This window comes from Acanthochromis polyacanthus, chromosome 7 (genome assembly GCF_021347895.1).
Source record: "Acanthochromis polyacanthus isolate Apoly-LR-REF ecotype Palm Island chromosome 7, KAUST_Apoly_ChrSc, whole genome shotgun sequence".
In the NCBI taxonomy this organism is placed as follows: Eukaryota; Metazoa; Chordata; class Actinopteri; family Pomacentridae; genus Acanthochromis; species Acanthochromis polyacanthus.
This window is the reverse complement of record NC_067119.1, coordinates 38,156,319-38,180,607: the sequence shown is the minus strand read 5'-3', so window position 1 is coordinate 38,180,607 and position 24,289 is coordinate 38,156,319. Positions and strand designations below refer to the sequence as shown.

General features: G+C 41.4%; 1 protein-coding gene across 12 annotated transcripts in view; it reads right to left on the bottom strand.

The window, feature by feature from the left end:
• Positions 1-50: 50 nt before the first annotated feature.
• LOC110964507 (voltage-dependent N-type calcium channel subunit alpha-1B-like) overlaps positions 51-24,289 on the bottom strand; it is a 252,634-nt gene continuing 228,395 nt past the window's right edge. For 11 of the 12 annotated variants that reach the window (XM_051950632.1, XM_051950642.1, XM_051950638.1 and 8 more), the window contains 5 exons: positions 23,123-23,236; positions 20,999-21,037; positions 12,987-13,227; positions 12,553-12,770; positions 51-9,422 (listed from right to left, as the gene is read on the bottom strand). In XM_051950632.1, the coding sequence (XP_051806592.1) occupies positions 8,868-9,422; positions 12,553-12,770; positions 12,987-13,227; positions 20,999-21,037; positions 23,123-23,236 (1,167 nt within the window). In that variant the 3' untranslated portion in view covers positions 51-8,867. The remainder of the gene's footprint in view (positions 9,423-12,552; positions 12,771-12,986; positions 13,228-20,998; positions 21,038-23,122; positions 23,237-24,289) is intronic. The other variant, XM_051950639.1, reaches the window with a different exon arrangement.

The window sequence follows — 24,289 nt, the reverse complement described above, 5'->3', positions numbered from 1 at the left end:
ACAAGTCCTATCCTTTACCTATCGACCAGATAAATGTAATCAGAGACAGCTTCATTTCATTCTTTTTTATTCCAAGGAATTTTGCTTCATACAAAATGTTAAATGTAGAAACAACTGTAGAATTCAAAGTCTGGCCAACAAACATAAAATCTGGCAAACAAAGATTTCACTGAATCCCAAGACCTAAATAAAGGAATGTTCCAGCTCTGCTGCATGGGGAGGAACAATCAACAAGGTTCAATACTGTTTTTAATAGAAATTTGTGTTTTCAGCAAACCCCACAGACTATATTAAATATTCAAAATCAACAGTGGAGGAACGCATGGTATCTAAAAGTAATACATTTTCTACATGCACATGCATTGTTTGAACATGCAAATATTTGTATTTTCTTAAGTAAAATCCGAATCCACACCGCAGACAACGGTATGCAAAATTAAAGACGTTGAATTGTTTTTCATGTGTGTTGCTGATTGGTCCAGAATTTGGTAGTTATTATTCCCTTGATGCAATACAGGGGCCAATAAGGAAGGTAGTTTGAGGAATTTTTAAATCTATATATATATTTTTTTGCCATATTGTGATGAAATGGTTAAAATAATGAATGCATTTGCAGAAGAATATGCAACTGTCCCAGACAAATAGAAGCACTTTGAAGTATTCAAGACTGACTTATGAAGACTTTTAAATGTGACCGTACAGGACACATTCCGTCCCCCTTTGAGACAGGGGATTTCCATTTGACATTGTAGATAATGTGATGCATGCAAATATACGTATAAAGCTGCTGTAATCCTAAATATTCTGTTTCTTGTTTACACTTTATGACATTACACATTTTTAAGTCCTTTTTGTTTTCACCTTTTTTTTTATAGCATTTTCTACAAAACATTTGGTTACAATCATGCTGAAGCCTGATTCTGAAGAGACCAGCATGTAAAGCTACAGAATGGATGGAGAAATGGATTTGTCTTGTTGCATAGCCCTACTTGCTTGCATTCAGCTTGTGCCTGGACCCTAGTGTCTGCCGCTGTGTTTAAAACAAGGCCCCTGTCTTTCCTTTTTGAATTGCTGAGGAGTCTCCCAAAGAAACCTTCATAAAGACTTTCAAGCCAATCAGCTGTTCCACAGGTAACGATCTTTCCTCCATGTTGCAGATGTAAAAACATAGTAATAGATTAACATTTCAGAAGAGACAATCATTCAAGCAAGTTGCATATAACAAATATTATTTGTATGTAAAACAGCCTACATATCCAGTTCAGAGCAGAGTACAGTTAAGGGCTTCAGCAGACAGTCATCCAAAGCCCTGCATCTGATACATGTTGTCAAGATATACTTCTAGAAATCTGACAGATGGAGTAACTTCTCTTTCATATTAGAAATCATTGAGGCAGTGAAGCAGGTATGATATCCAGTAGCGTCAGATCCACTTCTGGTCATTTTTAGACATTAGTGTGTGGTATTCTGGACATTCCAGGAATGGGTTTGTGATTTTAAATTTGGCTTATAGCTTCATATTTTATGCTACGTACAGCTAAGCCCACAGGATGAGATTCGGTCTGCCTCATCTCCTACTTCTACAGTACGTCAGCTCTCAAAGGGTTTCCTACCTTCACTTCAGGCTTTTATCTACAACAAAACATTGTTTTGCTTTCATTCATAATATATGTAGATATATTAGCTGTGTTCCAGTTTTTGACAGCTTATTAATCACTAAGTACATTGACATATAGTGCATGTTGGACAATAAAGAACAAAAATGTCATTATTGAAACAGCAGAGATATGTTTATAGCAGTGTCACCACTGCTACATTGACTTTACATTGGAAAATGTTCCATGTAGAGCACATCTTTACAAATCCTGCTTTAAACTGAAAATAAAAAAATACTTGACTATATGACTATATGATTACAAAGTTATTTACTTGAAAAAAAATCCGATGTTCAAATCACAGGCTGCTCTGTCAAGAAAGATGTTTTAGCCTTTGGCAGCACTAGTTAACTAGTATTACCTTTCCCCCTCATTTTCTATCTATCTATCTATCTATCTATCTATCTATCTACGTATATATATCTATCTATATATATATATATATATATATATATATATATATATATACCCATCCATCCCTTGGCCATGTACTTTTATCCTGTGGAGGTTAATAGATAATAATGCACTAATAAACACAAGTCAAGACAAAATCTAAACTAATATCAAGCTTATCAAACAGTTGAAATAACAGCCATATTTCTTTATGATTTCCCAAACAGTGAATATTTTTTCATTGTGTGATGTTACTACGATGTCTTATGAACTGGGACTCTGTGTTACAGCTCGTCTCTCTGAGGGGAAAAAAGTTTGCAGTATCATTTAAATGATAGATGCTGATGGATTATTTGTCCATGTCAGGGATGATAGACATGTAATAATGAAGTTACTGCTATTGTTCCATGCGTGTAAATTTGTGCAGATCCCTCTCTTTGGAGATTCTCATATGGATGTTGTGGCTGTTTAATGCTGTAGGTCGCCGTAGGTAAAAAAAAATAAATAAATGACTAGAAATGTGGACTAAAGTTCCCCCAAATCATTTCACAAAACTCAGAGGAAGGTGCTTCGATGTGCCTCTCTGGTAATGATAGCATGTATGTCAGACTTGTGCTGTGTTGAAAGTGATACAGAAATGTTACTTGGTCCTACCTAGTAAGATTGCCATTGTGACTCTTACATTAAAGTACACAGGGTGCTTCTTCAGAGATGAAGCCAACACATTTAGACGTGGTCAGGTTAAGTGCATGTTTGAAAGGACCAATACTGTTATCAAAATTTTAAAAGTCAAACATTGACAATGATACAGCTAAACAATCAGCAACCTACAGTACAATGACTTAGTAAGTAAAATTGAAGAAGTAAATGTGCACTCACTGGCCATGTTACTAAATATACCTGTTCTAACAATCAGAAGACAATTTGCTGAAGTTCAAACCGAGCATCAGAATGGGGAAGAAAAGGGATTTAAGAGACTTCGAACGTGGCATGGTTGTTGGTGCCAGACAGACTGGTCTGAGCATTTCAGAAACTGCTGATCTCCTGGGATTTTCATGCACAACCATCTCTAGGGTTTACAGAGAATGGTTCAAAAAAGAGAAAATATCCTGTGAGTGGGAATTGTGTGGACAAAAATGTCTTGTTGATGTGAGAGCAGAATGGGCAGACTGGTTGGAGATGATAGAAAGACAACAGAAACTCAAATAACCACTGGTTACAGCCAAAGAATGCAGAAGACCTTCTCTGAACGCACAACACGTAGAACCTTGAAGAAGATGGGCTACAGCAGCAGAAAACCACAGCAGGTGACACTTCTGCCAGCTCAGAACAGGAAACCGAGGCTGCAGTTTACACAGACTCACCAAAATTGGACAATAGAAGATTGGAAAAACATTGCCTGCCCTGATGAGACTCCATTTCAGCTGAGAATTCAGATGATCAGGATTTGGCGTAACAACATGAAAACATGGATCCTTCCTGCCTTGTACCAATGGTTCAGGCTGCTGCTGGTGTAATGATATGGGGGATGGTTTCTTGGCACACTTTGGTCCCCTTAGTACCAACTGAGCATCGTTTGAACTCCACAGCCTACTTCAGTATTGTTGCCAACCATCCTTTTATGACCACTGTACCAATCTTCTGATGGATACTTTCAGAAGGATAATGCTCCATGTCACAAAGCTCAAATCATCTCAAACTGGTTTGTTCAGCATAAAAATGAGTTCCCTGTATTCCAATGGCCTCCACAGTCACCAGATCTGAGTCCACTAGACCCTTTGGGATGTGGTGGAACAGCAGATTGGCCTCATGGATGTGCAGTCGACAAATCTGCAGCAACTGTGTGATTCTATCATGTAAATATGGACCAACATCTCTGAGGAATGTTTACAACACCTTGTTGAAAGTATGCCACATAAAATAAGGCAGTTCTGAAGGCAAAAGGGGAGTCCAAACTTTTGCTAGCAAGGTCCCCAATAAGGTGGCCAGTGAGTGTACTTTACCATTCTATACAGTGGGTACGGAAAGTATTCAGACCCTTTGAAATTTTTCACTCTGTGTCATTGCAGCCATTTGCCAAAATCAAAAAAGTTCATTTTATTTCTCATTAATGTACACTCAGCACCCCATCTTCACAGAAAAAACAGAAATGTAGAATTTTTTCCAAATTTATTAAAAAAGAAAAACCGAAATATCACATGGTCAGAAGTATTCAGACCCTTTGCAGCAACATTCATATTTAACTCACATGCTGTCCATTTCTTCTGATCCTCCTCGAGATGGTTCTGCTTCTTTATTGGAGTCCAGCTGTGTTTAATTAAACTGATTGGACTTGATTAGGAAAGGCACACACCTGTCTATATAAGACCTTACAGCTCACAGTGCATGTCAGAGCAAATGAGAATCATGAGGTGGAAGGAACTGCCCAAGGAGCTCAGAGACAGAATTGTGGCAAGGCACAGATCTGGCCAAGGTTACAAAAGAATTTCTGCAGCACTCAAGGTTCCTCAGAGCGCAGTGGCCTCCATAATCCTCAAATGGAAGAAGTTTGGGACGACCACAACTCTTCCTAGACCTGGCCATCCAGCCAAACTGAGCAATGGTGGGAGAAGAGCCTTGGTGAGAGAAGTAAAGAAGAACCCAAAGATCACTGTGGCTGAGCTCCAGAGACGCAGTCGGGAGATAGGAGAAAGTTCCACAAAGTCAACTATCACTGCAGCCCTCCACCAGTCGGGGCTTTATGGCAGAGTGGCCCGACGGAAGCCTCTCCTCAGTGCAAGACATGAAAGCCCGCATCGAGTTTGAAAAAACACATGAAGGACTCCCAGACTACGAGAAATAAGATTCTCTGGTCTGATGAGACCAAGATTGAAGTTTTTGGTGTTAATTCTAAGCGGTATGTGTGGAGAAAAGCAGGCACTGCTCATCACCTGCCCAATACAATCCCTACAGTGAAACATGGTGGTGGGAGCATCATGTTGTGGGGGTGTTTTTCAGCTGCAGGGACAGGACGACTGGTTGCAATTGAAGGAAGGATGAATGCGGCCAAGTACAGAGATATCCTGGAGGAAAAGCTCTTCCAGAGTGCTCAGGACCTCAGACTGGGCCGAAGGTTCACCTTTCAACAGGACAATGACCCTAAGCACACAGCTAAAATAACAAAGGAGTGGCTTCAGAACAACTCTGTGACCGTTCTTGACTGGCCCAGCCAGAGCCCTGACCTAAACCCAATGAGCATCTCTGGAGAGACCTCAAAATGTCTGTCCACCAACGTTCACCATCCAACCTGACAGAATTGGAGAGGATCTGTAAGGAAGAATGGCAGAGGATCCCCAAATCCAGGTGTGGAAAACTTGTTGCATCATTCCCAAGAAGACTCATGGCTGTACTAGCTGAAAAGGGTGCTTCTACTCAATACTGAGCACAGGGTCTGAATACTTCTGACCATGTGATATTTCAGTTTTTCTTTTTTAATAAATTTGCAAAAATTTCTACATTTCTGTTTTTTTCTGTCAAGATGGGGTGCTGAGTGTACATTAATGAGAAATAAAATGAACTTTTTTGATTTTGGCAAATGGCTGCAATGACACAGAGTGAAAAATTTCAAGGGGTCTGAATACTTTCCGTACCCACTGTACATATAAAAAAATGATGTATCAGTCAACAGATGTTAATTAAACAGAACACTTGATTGATACCTCAAATTATATGTTATTGTCAATTAGATTATACTTTAAAAAAAAGCTTACTGTGTAGCATCTATTTTCTAGGTGTTTTTCAACCTTCAAGGCATTTGTTTTTCAATTGTACAAAGTTGATCGTTTGTTGCTACATGGTCAGATTGTGTGGTACTCTCATATAAAATATTAACTAAAGTTCATTGATAATGTTGATTATGTGCAGATTCATTATACAAACACGTTTCCTAGCTTTGCACATTTAGCAATGTTTTTTTTTCTAATGTGAATGCATTACAAAAACATATTGTGAACTGGAGCACAGCTAATCATGTTATTGTATTGTAGTTTGCATGTTGCTAATGTGGATGAGAAGTTGTTCTTCCTCTTTTAAAGTCCTTTTACTTGCTGTGTGGACTATAAACATCAGTGCAAACTGGCACCTCTGGATAAAAAATACCTTTTGTATTCTGATGTTTAACATGGATGGATTAGATGACTGTAATATTTCATGAGGCCATGCTGTGAATTCGAAGCTACTGGAAGTATTTGGCATGAAATTACAACATCAGTTTTTTGCCAGTTATTTATGAGATGAAAACTGTATAAAATATACAACACAAACCAAACCAAAAGAAAAAAAAGACCCACAAACGCACAATATACAACTAGTGCTTATCAGTAACATGTCCACCCACACACAGATACAGAGCCTGGCTGTACTAAAATATCTAGAAAGTCAGACTGGATCACCCTCTCTGAGGCCAAATATGGAAAGTTCACATTCATAACCCCACCCACTGCCCTCTGCTCAGTTCACACGGTGACATCCCAACCCAAACACAGAAAAAAGAGAACTCTACGAGGTGGTTGTAGCTGGTAGCTGACCAGGTTACCATCTAAACATGCACTTTGTGTTACTGGCAGTAATGTAAATGGGCTGATATATCTATGCAGTTTTTAGAGTAAAATGCTCGCATAGTGTTTCCACAAAGTTGATCTTTGCTCGGTCATACACACAATTTCATAGTTTATCAAAAACAACAAAAATAATCAACTGTAACTTTTTCCATTCTGGTCTTTTAAGTGTTATCTCCTTGCAGATAAGGCTTTCTGTACATGTTTTCCTGCAGAGCTGCATACAGAATAAATAAAATATCTACTCAAGTGTGGATGCATTAGAAAACAGTTGACACTGCATCTTTTCTACAGTATATCTAAAAGGATAGGCACTTTGTCTTAAAACATCGCAAAGAAGTCTGTAAGAAACATTAGACCTGAAACAATGGCAAACTGTAAGCAGTTCACATAAAACACAACTATGTTTTTTTTCCATGTCATACAAAAAATGCACACAATGAAAAGAGAACATTTACAAGGAAATTTATAGAAAACAAATCAATCAGTCAGGTTTTTCTCACTATCATGCATTGCTCCTCTCTTAAAGTTTACTAGAAATATTTAACAGACAAAACAGTCCTCGCAGTCTGTGTGACAGCACATTATCTGTTCTACTGACACTGAGGGAATGTCATAAAGGATTAGGCATCATCATGGAATGGTAGAGTCCTTAAGTAAAGAAATACACAGCTGTTTGTGCAGTGCCATAATGTCTGAGGTTCGCCAGCAACTTAACCTATAATTTCATTCAACTTCTGATCTGATTTTTGTACAGCTTCTGTGACTTACAGTGCACAATTTTCTATTGAAACTGCCATACTGACTCTCAAACACACTTCAGAACTTCAGCTACAAGTAAGTTTGTTTATAATAAATTGTTCCTGTAGTGAGCTGTACTATTGGCTTCACAAACACATGAGGTGAAATGACTGTTGCAGATAAATTAACTCAACTTATCTTGGGTAAAATGTGATCTTAGTCATGCTTTTGCATCCCCGTCTTCCATTTTGTGTAAGTGGTAAGCAGAGTGAAGCAGGAATGTCCTGTCTAGTCTAAAATACCATGTGGGAGTCTGCAGTCATCTGAACACAGTAAGCAGCGTTGACATTGTAGCAAGCCAAATTATTTCAAAACAGACTGTAAAACCTGCAAATATTTAGAATCTAGCATTGAAGTTTTGAGTTAGAACATGTAAGGCAAGCTGAATTACCCCGAATCTACAGCTGCCCTTTGCTGAAAGAACATTTTTGCTTCTTTCAGCTGAATGTTTCATTTTGAAGACCCATACTGTAACTGTTTTGATTAGGTCTTGTGGCTGTCATCAACCTGCCAACCCAGCAGCTGTTCTGATAAACTCACTGTGCATTAGCAGCAGGCACAGCAAGAGATGAGCTGGTGAATATAGTGAAGTATTTAATAGCTGCATAAAAAGCCAGGGACCAAAATGGAGCTAAGTGAGAAACAACCCTCCAAATTAATGCTAATGTTGCTCTATGTTTGCTGGATGTAGGGTTTGGGAACTGTTTGTCCAGTCGGTGTTGTGTTGCCTCCAACAGGCAGAAATTTTGTTCTTGCAATTAATGCAGTAATGCGGCTTTACGTTTTGGGAAAATGCTATTTCTTATCACCCACCTCTCGTTTGGCACAAGGTAGCCTGCACAGTGTAAAAGTCATAATGTGAATATGTATTACTGCTCTGGAATTAGAAACAGCCCATCCTGATGTGAAAAAGCTAACTACATACAGCACTTAAGTTTATTTGAAAGGTTCTGATTGACACACAGTCAGTTTATGTGCTATCCATCTTAGCAGAAGATTTCTGTGGATGTCCTCCGTCCTTCAAAGTCAGAAGATAACATCATGTCAATGTCTAATCTGTGTTTTAATGTCATGCTGCTTGAGGGTCAATATGGTGGTGTCAACAAAACACTGAAGTCAAAGTAAATCAAGTACAGCCACTCCAAGACATCTGATCCTGGCAAAAAAAAAAACTTCTCTTCTGTTTAATAATGCTACATACTCTTTGAAAAAGAGGTCACCCTTTTGTTCACATTCAAACAATATAAACTTAAAGCACTCTTCCAGTTCAGATGTTCTCATTAACTGTAGCTCTTCAAGTTAGGATTACATTACAGCATTACACACACGCACAGTGACTATGTAAACGAAAGCCTTCAAAGAAGATGATAAAACTCATCACAGTTCCTCAAAAATGCATTAAAAAGGTTGTTTTAAAGCCATGCTAGCACCATTCATCCACCTCTGTCTCCTGGTAATACCTGGGTGCCCTGCTGCCAGAGCCTGGGCTGGTGCTGTCCCCAAAGCTGAAGTGGTACCCGTTGGGCACACCAAGGTTCTGTTGCGGAGCAGGAAGGAGGGCTCCCATCATGCGAGGCAGTGCGGTCTGAGATGAGCGTCCGGCACGGAAGCTGGGAGACAGTGACGCCACATCGTGGAAGACGTCCAGCTGGTCCTGTAGGCTGCTGTAGGGGCTGCCCAGGGCCTCGCTGTGGCCCCGGCCCAGGAAGGGCTCGGAGTTGATACGAGTGACGGGGCAGGGGAAGTGGTGGGAGCCGCTGTGACGGAGGGCGTTGTGCTCCGACAGGCCGCGGCTCAGATTGCCAGGACTCAGAGAGGCCTGGCTGGACACAAAGTGCACAGGGGAAGAATTGGCAGTCTTGTAGGCCACCCCGGGTCGCGGGGTGAGGGGGGTCTGGGGGAGCTGCCGACGTCCACGGCTTGGCGTGCTAGAACTGGAGCTCAGTGCCACTGGGCTGCCTTTAGCCCAACCACTGCCCTAGATGAAAATTGGACAAGCAATTTGAAACCATAGAACGATGAGAAAAAAATGTCAGGAAAGGAAAGGAAAGAGGGACATGGCCGCCCAAGGGAAGAGAAGAAAGGAAAGACACCAAAATGTGGTAGGTGATGACACAAACGAAGGACAACAAGAATAAGAGGCACAGGAAACACAAATAAGAATGAAAAACAAGTACCGATGCAAAGGTAATGACAGAAAGACAAAATGAGTGGAAAATGATGAAAAGACAAAGTGGGAAAAGAAGCGAAAGGCCATGAGAGGCTGCACCTATGCCAGACAAAAGAGACAGTAGCAGTAAGAGCATGCAGAGAATCACAGCAACGCTTGAGCAGAGTTTGCCAGTCTGTCCGTCATCTTAATGTGCTTAGTGCAGATACAGAACAGTCTGACAATGAGCTCATCTTTAAATGTGTCTCATCAAACAGCTCATCCCCATCCAGTATAGTATAATTTACAACATATTAGTCATAGAGTTGTCCATTTATACACAAAGAGCTTATAATGGCCCGAGGCCTTAACCTCCTGAGACCTGTGTTTTTGTTTGATGTGCATTTTTTATGTCTCCTTACTATTTGGGAATAGTAGGACTTAATTTTAGTTGAAATTAGATTTTAGTTTTCTATGTGCTCTTGAACTATGTCAAAACCAGCTCCCTCATATGAGGTCAATGGGTCTGTCTTTGCATATACGAAGACCCAATTAGCCTAAGAATTGATATTTTTCCATCCATCCATCCATCCATTCTCTATACACCGCTTTATCCTCACTAGGGTCGCGGGGGGTGCTGGAGCCTATCCCAGCTGACTCGGGTGAAGGCAGGGGACACCCTGGACAGGTCACCAGTCTGTCACAGGACTACGTATACAGACAAACAATCACACTCACATTCACACCTACGGACAATCTAGGATAATCAATTAACCTCAGCATATTTTTGGACTGTGGGAGGAAGCCGGAGTACCCGGAGAAAACCCACGCATGCACAGGGAGAACATGCAAACTATATGCAGACAGATCCCAGGCCGGGATTTGAACCAGGGATCTTCTTGCTGCAAGGCAAAAGTGCTAACCACCAGTGGTGGCTGGTGAATTTTTCTCTTGGGGGGGCGCACTTAAGCTGGTAACATTTACATGCATTTAATTGTCTATTTGACTCAGCAGTAGTGCTTAGGTGTACCCTCGTAGCACATCAAATGGCTGTGAACATAATTTACATCAATTCTTGTATTCCGGTGTTGCCGACTCTGCTATTTGGTTTGGTAAATTAAGTGCGCCCCCCCAAGAGAAAAATTCACCAGCCACCAATGGTGGTTAGCACTTTCGCCTTGCAGCAAGAAGATCCCCGGTTCAAATCCCGGCCTGGGCCTGGGATCTTTCTGCATGGAGTTTGCATGTTCTCCCTGAGCATGCGTGGGTTTTCTCCGGGTACTCCGGCTTCCTCCCACAGTCCAAAAATATGCTGAGGTTAATTGGTTCCTCTAAATTGCCCGTAGGTGTGAATGTGAGTGTGATTGTTTGTCTGTATATGTAGCCCTGTGACAGACTGGTGACCTGTCCTGGGTGTCCCCTGCCTTCTCCCGAGTCAGCTGGTATAGGCTCCAGCACCCCCCCTGCGACCCTAGTGAGGATAAAGTGGTGTATAGAGAAAGGATGGATCATTAGGGCTTTGTGCCTTGCAACTCTCCCATGGATGTCATTTCCACCCAGTATCTTCCTTATTGTGCAATCATTGATCCTCAGTGAGGCCTGTCGTTCTATTGATGTTTGTCTGGGTTTTGTGATCTCCTGGATGAGATACTGACACACTTCACTCCTGGGAAGGCTAACCACTGTTCCATGTTCTTGTATTTGTGGATCATTTCTCTTACTGTGGTTCTGTGGAGTCCCACAGCCTGAGCAATGGCAATGTAACCCTTTCCAGACTGTTTTGAGACCCTTTAGCTACTTCACAATGCCAGACAGGTAGCTACTTCACAATGCCAGACAGGTTCTATTTAAGTGATGCTTAGATTCAACAAGCCTGGCAGTAATCATATGTTGCTGTGGCTGTTGAAATTGAAATAAATTGCCAAATAAATTTGGTCATTTGGTAGAACATGCTAAGGAGGCAATTGCTTTTTCACATAGGGCAAGATGGGCTGGACAACATTTTTCCATCAATAAAATAATATAAAAACTACATTTTGTGTTTTCTTGACTTATCATTGTCTTAAAATAAAATTAGTTTCATGATCTGAAACATTTAGGCGTGACAAAGGTGTAAAAACAGAAGACATCTGTAGAGGGGAAATAGAATTTCACAGCACAGTGCTTTTATTTTATTTTATTAAATTCAATTAATTTCCTACATCAGCTGGTGACAGCAGCGTTTATCGGAAGTTAAGGATGTGTTTTTGGTACTCTTGTGAGTATCTGTGGCAGGTGGAAGGTGTATATGGGACTTAATCAATACAAAACGCAATGTTTTCATGATAATGCTAGAAATGTCAACCAGTTTTAAACAGGGTTTTGGACAACGGGGGAGCTTTATGGCACAGAATACGGATCACACATTTCTTGCAGTGTTGCTTACTTAGGACATTTATTTAGGGAAAACAGTTTTGCTGTTTATGTTTTTTTAAATCCAAATGTTGGATTGAAATGTTTTGAAAACCAATTAATAAATTAAGCATAAATAATGTTCCACTTTAGGCAAGTTAACTTATTTTCTAAGCAGAGAGGTTTGGATTCCATTGTAAAAGTCTGAAATAAACTATATATGTCATAGCTGAACCAGTGTAGAGTGTTTCCTTGTCAGATTTATGTTATCTGCTGGAGGTAAATATTAATTTATCTCGGGGCTGATAGATTTCCTTGATAAACTGAAATTTTACATATTTAAGTTATGATAAACTGAGGTGTGGTTCATTACTTCAGACAAGTTCATTATTTGTAATTTGCCATGAAACTCGTGGCCTCGACCTCAACTAACAAGGTATCTTGAATTTTCTATCTTGGTAAGAAAGACATTAGGCAATATAAAAATAAAGAAAGTTAACACTTCAGACCCATTAAAACCCCCCTTTATCTAGTCTAAAGCCTTGTCTAGCCAGATGCTACATCCCACCTGCTTGTTGACAGTTTCCTGGCCCTCACTGGGGGGGGCAGCACAGCTGGCGGTTGCAGATTTGGTGAGGCAGTGTTCCCGGCTAGAGTAGCGGTCGCAGGAGTAGTAGCGTTGCTTGTCTGTAGAGGAATGGTGGTGTTTCCTCTCATGGGAACGTCCACGGTCATGGGTTCGCTCTCTGGAGGCAGCTGGGTCAGATGCTGGCTCTCCTGGTGCTCCTGTGAAGGAAGAAAATACTCCAGCATGAAAAGGTGTATTTCTGATGAGTCCTGGATTTTGTATCTCTTTGTTTATTTACAATGGCTCCTTAGGAATGATGGTTGCTTTGCACTGGAGATAATGAAACAGTCCAAAGTCCAACAAAAGGGACTTGAACATTCAGGGTGTGTTTATATACCGTACTCCTTAAACGTTGTGTTTAAATGCTGACTGACCACCAGATCCGGAGGGATGACCCACAGTAGGTGTATCCAAAGATCTCTGCCTCTTCTCTCTGTCTTTGTCTTTATCTCGGTCTCTGCGATGGTGGCAGTGGTGGTGGTGGTGGTGGTGATGGTGGTGGGGTCGGTCCTTGCTTGGTTTCTCCAGGTTGTAGTCCCTCAGGTTGACCTCCGGGGGCCGCTGTGGGGTCACAGTGGAGGCTGAGCGCTTAATCGGGCTTGCATCCGGGACAGACTGAGGAAGGACAGACAGAAAGGCTCACTGAGAATCACATATGACACAAGCAGTTGTCATACAACTCTAGCTTCATAGGATAACGACACCAACTTCAAAACATTTGTGTAGAAGTATGATCAAAGCTGTGTCTTCTGCTGACTATGGCAGAAGAAAATACATCACAGCAGAAACAGACTGACTTGAATGACTTGAACATACAGTCCCTGACAAAAGTCTTGTCGCATAAGGATATACTAACCTTAAATGGCATATAACTTTATTTCTAATCAATCAGTTCTCACAAAAATGGTTCATTTTAATGTCAAGGGCTTTCACATTAATAACTGGGTGCAAATTGAACCCGTCATAAAGTGTCCTGATGTTCACGTCTTGGTAAAGCCCATGACATCTGTTTTTTGCAAGGACAAAAGTCTCGTCATGTCTTTAAATGTTTCAACCAATCACGGATTAGAAGTTCACCTGTGACAAATACTGTAACTGACACATCCCCAGGTGTGTATAAAAAGAAACCCAAGACACAAGACCTTCATATGAAGCCCAACCTGACCCTGACAGCATGCCAAAGATCCAACCACAGACCAAAGTGCTGATTATCAAGACCCTGAAGACCAAGTCTGCTGCTGAGGTGGCAGACAGCTTTAATGTATCCAGATGTCAAGTAAAGAGGATAAGAAAAAGATCTGAAGAAACTGGTGACGTTTATGACAAGCCCAGGTCAGGCAGACACCTGTTAGAGAAGAGCATTTGTTGCTTCGACAGTCCAGGGCCAGCCCTTTTTCAACTGCAACAGAGTTACACGTGAACTGGTTGCCAGAAATCCCTGTATCTACAAGAACAGTTTGTCAAATTCTCTCACACGGTGTTCTCCATGTTCAAATTAGTGCATAGAAGCCAGCATTAAACAGAAGACAACAAAAAATCGTGTTGCATTTGTCAAGGTCCACAGCTTGCAGGAAGGATGGACAATGAAAAGTGGCAGAAGGTTGATTTTTCTGATGAATCATCCATTGAACTGCATCCCAATCAACGCAAATCCTGCAGAAGCCGCACTGACCCAAGATTCACCAAGAAAACAGTCAAGTTTGGTGAAAGAAAAAACATGGTTTGGGGTTACATCCGGTATGGGATGTACGAGAGCAATGCAGAGTGGATGGAAACATCAACAGCCTGAAGTATTAAGAAGTTCTTGCTGCCCATTACATCCCAAACTATAAGAGAGGGCAAATTCTGCAGCAAAATGGCGTTCCTCCTCATACTTCAGCCTCCACATCAAAGTTCCTGAAAGCAAAGAAGGTCCAGGAGCTCCAGGATTGGCCAGCTCAGTCACCAGACATGAACATTATTCAGCATGTCTGGGGTAAAATGAAGGACAAGGCTTGGAAGATGAAACCGTAGAATCTTGATGCACTCTGGGAGCCCTGCAAGACTGTTTTCTTTGCCATTTAAGATGACTTTATCAATAAGTTATTTGAGTCATTGATGAGACGTATGGAGCTCTGGAAGTCATACACAATATTAATTCTTTTTTACAAGACACCATGACTTAATGTTGTGATGTTTTTATAGCATATTTGTGTATTCAGAATAAAGTATATGTATAATTTCTGCATTATTTTTGTTTGTGACAAGACTTTTGTCCAAGCAAAATCTGACCTTTCTGTCCTAATTAAAGGATAAAACTCAATGAATGATGCAAAACTTTATTTTGGCATAATAAATAGAATCTAGAGGGCTTTGTCATTCATATGAGCCATTTTTGATTCCAACTATCAACTAAAAGTCCAGTTATTATTTGTTGTTCCTACAACTTAAGAGAAGCGACAAGACTTTTGTCAGGGACTGTATTTTAGCATGGGGCAGCGTGGTGAAGCAATGGATAGCACTGTCCCCTCACAGCCAGAAGGTTCTAGATTCTAATTTTGGCCTTTCTGTATGTAGTTGTGTGTGCACATTCTTCCTGCGCATGCATGGGTTCTCATCAGGTACTCCGTCTTCCTCCCACAGTCAAAAACAAACCACTCAGTCTGTAGGTGTGACTTTGAGTGGTTTGGTTGTTTGTCTCTGTATGGCCCTACGTCAGACTGGCGACCTGTCCAGAGTGTACCTTGCCTTCGCCTAAAGTCAGCTGGTATAGGATCTAGACTTGTGTTCATATAGCAAGATGTAATTTAAAAATCAGTGATGTTCTAAACTAAATGGTATAAAAACATTTATCCAGAATCACATACTTGGTAAAAAAAAAAATTGTTGACAAATTTGACTCATGACCTTCGTATTCAAAAAATCCTGCCTCACCATACACAAAAAACTATACAGAATTGAAGACGCTGTAATGAGATATGCTGGTCGGGACATATGTAGTGAGGTTTTATTGTCATGCCTAGTCTCCATCATGTCCACTATGGGATGCTGCTGCTGACCTTCCTCCAGCCCACTGCTTCCAGCTACTCATTTCCACCAGTCTACTCTGCATCACCCTCACTATACTAGATATGCTCTTCTACATATTTTTGAGTTTCCTACCAGCTATATATGCAGTAGATTTAATGCCAGAGCTGTACATCATAACAGTAAACCATGAACCAGTTTCAATGTTAGCTTCTACTTTGTATGTATCATCTGTCTTATCATACATGTATCAAATTGTGCATTTTATGTTCCCTGTTCCCCTCCTATAGGGCTGCACAGTGGCATAGTGGTTAGCACTTTCGCCTTGCAGCAAGAAGATCCCCGGTTCAAATCCCGGGATGGGTCTGGGATCTTTCTGCATGGAGTTTGCATGTTCTCCCTGTGCAGGCGTGGGTTTTCTCCGGGTACTCCGGCTTCCTCCCACAGTCCAAAAATATGCTGAGGTTAATTGGTTACTCTAAATTGTCCGTAGGTGTGAATGTGAGAGTGATTATTCATCTGTGTATGTAGCCCTGTGACAGTCTGGTGACCTGTCCAGGGTGTCCCTTGCCTTCGCCCGAGTCAGCTGGAATAGGCTCCAGCAGCCCCCGCGACCCTAGTGAGGATAAAGCGGTGTATAGAGAATGGATGGATGGCTGGATGTTCCCCTCCTCCTCTCTACCCCTCTTCCTCTACCTCTGTACCTCCTCTGTCCCTCTCAACCTGCCTGGCCAGCAGGCAGATGGGTCCCCCCACATAAAGAGTCGGGTTCTGCTTAAGGTTTTCTCCCTGTTAAAAGGGTGTTTTTCTTGCCACTGTCACCTTTGGGCTTGCTCTGGGGGTCAGGCATATGGGTTCTGTAAACCATCTTAAGACAATTTGACTGTAATGGGCGCTATATAAATAAAATTGAATTGAATTGAATGCCCTCCACCTACAGCTCTGCTTTTCCCCCTCCTCTTCCCTCCTTCCCTTTCCTTCATGTTGGTATGAGCAACGTGCATCACTGTGAGTGTGGAATGTGCAAAGGTGCAGCGGATTGAATAATTACCTGAATTAGGACACTTGCAGTGGGGAATGGTCCACCTGCAACCCATCTCCTCACTCAATAAAAGCCAAGTTCAGACCACTATATGATGCCAGATCGTTAAGCAACCCAGTTAGTCAACCCAGGCCAAGTTTTGCTTTCATTTGCTTGTTGTATTCCATATCTAACTTCGTTCTCCTTCCGCTTCAGTTCCCTAGACCAGGGGTCACCAAGTATATTTGTCAGAGGGCCAGAATTTTACCGGACAGTCACTTTGGGGGCCGGACCCTCAAACAAAAAATAAATAAAAATCGAATTTTGGCATAACATTATAATTTGATGTTTATTGTTTAGATTTTTTTCCATTTCATTACAAAACTGAAGGCATTTTTATCCTTTATGAGTCAGGCTCCTATCACCTATACCACAGTCAACCACTAGGAGTGATAGAGATATTTTGCCTCATCTCAAGTCAACTTTATTTACAGAGCACTTGAAAAAGAAACACCGTGGAAGTGACAGGAAAAGGCCTCTTAACACAGGTAAAATAACACTCTCTAAGGCCATGAAACAAAAAGTTGATGTGGAAAACAGATCCTTTAATAATGACTGGACTGAAAAGTACGCATTTATCATGCCAACCTTCCAAAATGCGTCACCTGTATGCCTCCTTTGCAACAAAACTGTTGCTGTTGCAAAAGAATATAATCTGCGCCGTCACCACAACACTAAACATACAAATTTCAAGGATTCATATCATGAGCAGTCAGAGGCCTGTCAGAGAAAAATCGCCACATTGAAATCTGCCTACTCCCGTGCAAGTGGCATTATTACTCGAACTTTAACTGATCAAGAGAGAGTAACATGTGCATCTCTGCAGGCTGCCTGGGTGCTTTGCAAACATAACCGGCCTTTCACGGAAAGTGAGGTTTTAAAGGAGTGCATGGTCACCGTTCTGGAGGAACTTGCCCCCGACAAATCCATGGACAGAGTTATTGCATCTGTCAAGCAAATACCTCTCTCTGTTTCAACTGCTGCACGTCGTGTACACATCTAGGCAGAGCATGTCCAGCAAGCTGTCATTGACGGGATCAAGGAAGCCAAATACATTTCGCTGGCTATTGATGAGTCCACTGACAACACGGATATTTCACAGTTGTGCGTTTTTGTCAGATACTTTGATGGCAAAGATGTCCGAGAGGAGCTGCTGGCATTGCTTCCGCTGGAGGACAACACCACTGCTGACATCATCTTTGGAAAACTGGAGAATTTTTTTCAAAACCATGGATTGTCCCTGGATAAAATCAACCTGATAGTGACAGATGGTGCACCTGCCATGATTGGCAAAAACAAGGGTCTGGTGAGCAGAATAAAGACTGTCGCACCTCAAACTAACGCACTTCACTGTACTATGCATCAAAGCGTGCTGTGTGCAAAGCTAAGCGGGGAGCTCAAAGAGGTGATGGAGAAAACAATGAAAATTATTAACCACATCAGAGGAAATTCAAGCACGCAGCACTGCCTGTTCCGCAAATTTGTGCTGGAATCCCAGGCTTCTCATGATGACCTCTTACTCCACAATGACGTGCGCTGGCTCAGTAAGGGCAAAGCACTGGAGCGCTTCGTTGAACTTCTAGCCCAGGTAGTGGATTTTTTTGAAACAAAGTAAATCAAAAGCGGCAGCTGACCATCTCCACATCATGCAAGACAGAGAATACATGTGCAATGTTGTGTTTTTAACAGACATTTTCTCCCATTTGAATACACTTAATCTCCAGCTGCAAGGAAAAGAAAAATCAGTGGTGGATTTGGTGGAAAAACTTGATGCCTTTGGGAACAAACTTGATGTGTTCCATGCAGATTTGTTGTCAGAGAGGCTGCTGCACTTCAACACACTGAAGACGGTGGGAGAAAGCAACGTAACAGACAAGATGAAGACATTCATCACACAATTAAAAGACAACTTCTCTGCTAGATTCGATGACTTTTTCATTTCCAGGGATGTCATTGGATTTGTACGTGACCCATTCACCATCAGCCCAAGCGGACAATTCTCCACAAACGCGGTGAAAATGATGCCATTCAGAGCGAGCTGGCTGAAATCCAGGCCACAGGCAACATGAAGGCTGCTCTCCATGGTGCTGACAGCCTGAGTGCATTTTGGGTGTCTTGTCCCGAGGACTATGGCACACTGAAGACGCTGGCTATGTATGTGCTCACTATGTTCAGTTCAACCTACACCTGCGAGTCTGCGTTCTCCAAGATGAACTCGATAAAAACACACGAGAGGAACCGACTGTCAAACCAGTCTTTGGAGGACTGTTTGTGCATAAGTCTGACAGTGACCAAGCCTGATGTGAAAAAGTTGGTGTCAGAGGGGAAAGAAGCCCATTTCAGCCTTGTGATGTGAAATCGCTATAGGCCACTTAAAGTTTTGTTTGATGTGCGAACATTATTACCTCCGCCAGGAGGTTATGTAATCACCGGAGTCTGTTTGTCTGTCCGTCTGTGTGTGTGTCCGTGTGTGTGTGTGTGTGTCTGTTTGTCTGTTAACAGCATAACTCAAAAAGTCATGGACGGATTTTCACCAAATTTTTACAGGATGTCCGGAAGAGCAAGAGTAAGAATCGATTAGATTTTGGAGGTGATCCGAATCACCGTCTGGATCCAGGAATTTTTTGAAGGTCGAAGGACAATTGAGAGATGGCCTGGCAGCCATCTCTCAATTGGAAGGAGATTCTTACTCTTGCTCTTCCGGACATCCTGTAAAAATTTGGTGAAAATCCGTCCATGACTTTTTGAGTTATGCTGTTAACAGACAAACAGACACACAGACACACAGACACACAGACACACACACACACACACACACACACACACACACACACACACACACACACAGACGGACAGACAAACGGCATGGCGGAGGTATGCGCTCTCCGAGTGCTTTTCTAGTTTGTGACCTGTTTTGTTCTGGTACCAGGTTAGTGTTTAATTACCATGCTATTTTAAGTTATGCCAGTTGGTTTTTCCTCCTTTTTTTGTCCTGAGAAGTCTACTAGTTTGAAGCTTGTTTGAATAAAAACCAAATGTTAAGTAAGGGCATGAGGAAAAGTTATATTAAAAAAATAAAAGAACTGTGTGAAACAATAAATGCTAATCAGTGGAGCGAGTCTGTCCTCATTTCGGAATGTAGCCTAAATAGAGTCATAAATGGTGGGGATTACTGATAGTTAAGAATCTCAGTTGTTGTTTTCAGTTGCTTTAATAGTGTGGATCACATGATATTTTCTCTTTGATCCTCACAATTTTGGAATCCAGTCGCGGGCCGGATTGGATGGTTTGACGGGCTGAATTCGGCCCGCGGGCCGCCAGTTGATGATCACTGCCCAAGACGCTCCCTACCTGCTCCACTTGCCTCCTGCCATGAATTTCAGCTCCTGCCTTCCTGGTTCCAACTCAGTTGGCTTCAATCCTTTCCCGGATTTTCCACCTGGCCCTGCACCTGGTGACTCATTTAGTCCTGCATGCCACGCACCTCCTCTGTATCCATTCGTCCTCTCTCCCCATTGGGCCATCAGTTAAGTCCCTGCTCTCTCATAGGCTCCTAGTGTTGTGCATTATCTTTGTTTCATTATCAAGCACTTGTGTAACTCACACTGCTCCACTCAGTCCGCTGTGTTAGTGTTCTCAAGTTTTGTGTTCGTGCCGTTTGCACTATTGTTGTTCTGTCCTGGTGAGTACACTTTCCGAGCTTCATGGTACCAAATCCTGGTTAGTTGCTAAGCTTTCATATGATTAAGTCTGGCTTGTTGTCTGATATTTGCATTTTCATATTTTGTTCTGCCTAGGCTTCTGTAGTGACTTCCATTTCATTGAACCCTGACCTTCAGCCCTTGTACCCTACCTCCTGGGAGCTCAGTCTGTATTCGTGCCCTGGTTACATCATTTCCCCCTCTCAGCACGTATCTGTGTTTGTGATTGTGTACTTAAATGAAACATAATAAATTAAAACCTTTATTTTTGAACTCTCTGTCCGCTGTGCTTTGTCGTCTGTGCTTGAATCTCTGCCCTGTTACATTTATGAATTTGCGATTTTGGGATGACACACAGAAGATCTTTAAGATGTGGTGTCCTATACAAGTCCCGCTCATGCATAGTGATAGAAAGCCATGTGAATCTATCAGATCATTTACATTACCAAGAAACATCACGATGACAGTATGTTTGGATTTGATTCTTCAGTACTATCGCTGTGGATTTAAGAGTATCTTAAGCTGGTCCAGATAATACCTTGGAATGCCAAACAACAAACAAGGATATGCTGTATGATGTGTGGCTGCATGTACGTACAGCCAGATGGATCTCTGGAGAGTGGCGTGAACGGCTCCGCTGTGAGGCAGGAGAGCAACAGAAAGGAAACAGAACAACAGAGAAGGAGAGCAGAAATATTCAGTGAGAGCAGCAACAGCTACAGTTTTTTGTGACATAAATGATACAGTCCAACTGAACACTGATATTGTATGCATGTAGAGAAGTGAGAATTGCCATCTGCAACAATACCACAATTTTTTAGTAGCAAAAATCTGAAAAAAATCAAGGCTCCTCTAAAATCCTGCTGCAATTGTTTTGATAAGAACTTTTTAAATAATGAATTATCAAAGTGTTGATGATCGAGAAACTCCATGTACAGCCTCTTCTCATAACAAGCATTTGTTTTAAACACCATTTGTTTTCCCAACGCAATAGCAGTCTGTGTTTGCAGTGAGGACAGTCAGCAAGCAGACCCTAAAAAACATGGATGGGTTATGAAATTTACGTTCATTTAACACTGCAGACCCTTGCAAACACACAAAAGCATGAATAGCTTAATTAAACTTTTATAAGAATAAAAGTGCAGAAGCATTAGCAGCAAAATCTCTTAATCAGAAATAGGTAATTTCTTGTGAATGTATTGGGATATTGTGGTAATACCCCATATCAGAGTATTCCTTCCTACATAGAAAACAAGAAGGATATTCATGTAAAAGCTACAGGGATTGCAAAATCTAATTAACTTAGCAGTCTAATATCATACAGCTGCCATAAAACACTATTCAACCTCGAAAATATTCTAGTAATATGAATAAAGTGCAGTGACCTATTATCTATGGCCTCAGTTAACAGTCAACCAAAGCGTAGTAATGCATATTTGGGTAATTTTTCAGAACATAATGTTGACCTTAGACTACTGGACTAAATACATAGAAGCAAAAATATTCAGGACCAAAAGCCAATGTTTGTTGGTAATATTCCTTCATCTTAATGACCTATATTAAATGTTTCTGAGCACTTTAGTGCACTGAAATCTGTCCTGGGTGCCTCCTCCCTGGAATAGGCTACAGTCTCCTGCAACCTACTACAGGATAAAGTGGCTATATCCCACAGGCTTAATGGATGGATTAAATATTACTATTGTCTTACATGCTTTTGTCAGCTCTTTTCTAGTGCTTCCTTAAAATCTCATCAAAAAAATTTATTGGAGCTCAAATCCATTGGCTCAGAAGACTTCTCATGGCTGTTCCAGAAAAAAAATCCTAAACCAAGTTTGGTTCACTTGAATTGCAATTTGTTATTAGCGGGATCTGCCCATAACTCTGTTAAAATCTCCAGCTGATATAACATGCTGCGACCAGAGTTCGGACAGGAACCAGTACCAGAGATCATATTCTCTTGTATTAGCTATTTTTCATTCGACTCCCTATAAAATCCCGGACAGAATTTAAAATCCTGCCTCTCACATATAAATCTCTAAATGACGAAGCTTCTTCTTATCTTAAAGACATTATTGTACCATATTATTCTAACAGAGCACCTCACTCTCAGACTGCAGGTTTACTTGTGGTTCCTAGAGTTTCCAGAAGTAGAAGCGGGAGGCAGAGTCTTTAGTTGTCAGGTCCTCTGTTGTGGAATCAGCTCCCAGTTTGGGTTTTGGAGGCAGACACTCTCTCTACTATTAAGATTAGGCTTAAAACTTACCTTTTTGATAAAGCTTATAGTTGGGGCTGCTTGGGATCACTTGAGGCATCCATCAGTTATGTTGCTATAGATTTAGACTGCTGGGGGATTCCCATGATGCACTGGGCTACTCTCCTCTACCCTCCTCTCTCTATGTACTGCTATATATCTCCATTACATATCACTAACTCTTTGTCTTCCCCGAGGTCCTGTGTTCTATGCTTTTTCTCTCTGTGGGTGTCTCTGGATCTGGATTTCTGTTCTGTTTATAATTCATAAGGTCTTCACCTTACTATGCTAAGTGCCGTGAGATGACATATGTTGTGAATTTGCACAATATAAAAAAAAAATTGAATTGAATCGAATATAAACTAGGTGAAAAGCTTGGTGATTACCAAGCTTCAATTTCTGCAATTTATTTAGGCATCCCATTCTCTCAGGTTCCAAAATGAAGACGATGTGGTGAAGACAAGATGTTACCTGTAGCTCAGCAGTGAGTCGAGGCATAGAAGCAGCTCTGCCCTGGTTCTCAAAACCTGAGCCAGGGGCTGGCATTGTACTACTTTTCGCCATCTTCGTCATCTCCACCGGTTCCTGGACACACATAAGCGGAAAGTAGTTAGCACTCTCGCCTTGCAGCAAGAAGATCCCCGGTTCAAATCCCGCCAGGGGCCTGGGATCTTTCTGCATGGAGTTTGCATGTTCTCCCTGTGCATGTGTGGGTTTTCTCCGGGTACTCCGGCTTCCTCCCACAGTCCAAAAATATGAAAGGTATGAATTGCACGTTGCTCTTTTTCTTATGACTAGTTTACATCTTGATGATGTGACAAAAAAACTGTCACATGTCAACAGGTGACCTCAAATTCTTTCAGTGGAGAAATCCCCTCTTTTACTTGTTCACTATTTCATATGAAACAAATTTAAGCAGTAATTCTACGCTCTCTTTTTGTAAGGTCTCTTTGCATGGATGGATTAGATGTTGAGCTTGAACATGGAGTGCATTTTGGATGAGAGGCAAAAGGTCTTTATGAATCTAAAGTAATAAGTCTTTGACCTGCTCTATGCCTCTCTGTTCACTGTGTTGCATTAATACAACCCAACAAAGCAGTACATACATAAGTCATGAATTATCAGTGTGCATTATACTCCTAATGCTATTATTGCTAGAGGCATGACCATGGTGAAGGCAAGGTCTGGTTTTGGTAGATCACAGAAGACTATGATCCTTTCTTTATTCAACAAATACTGCTATACCCATAGATATGTATAGAAGGGTAGATACAATACGCACCTCTGAGCGGCGTGCCTACGGAGACACTAAGCTAGTGGCAGCAAAGTTTCAGTGTTTTCCATTGATGTCAATGGCACGAAAACTAAAACAAGAAGAATTCCGGCTCATTGTGCTGCATACAGTTGCACACTACATCGGATGATCAAGACAAGGAAACTTGGAATAACTTTCCACAGGTAAGAATAGTTTTTGGCTCTTTTTTCATTATTAAATCTTGTTGAGAGTTTATGAGAGATAACTAGTTAGCCACAAGCAAAACACTAACACGAGCTAACAGCTGACAACCAAATACCAGATGATTAATAGTAGCTGTAGTATAGCTTTACAAGCAGTAGTAGTAATGCTAAAAGTACAAG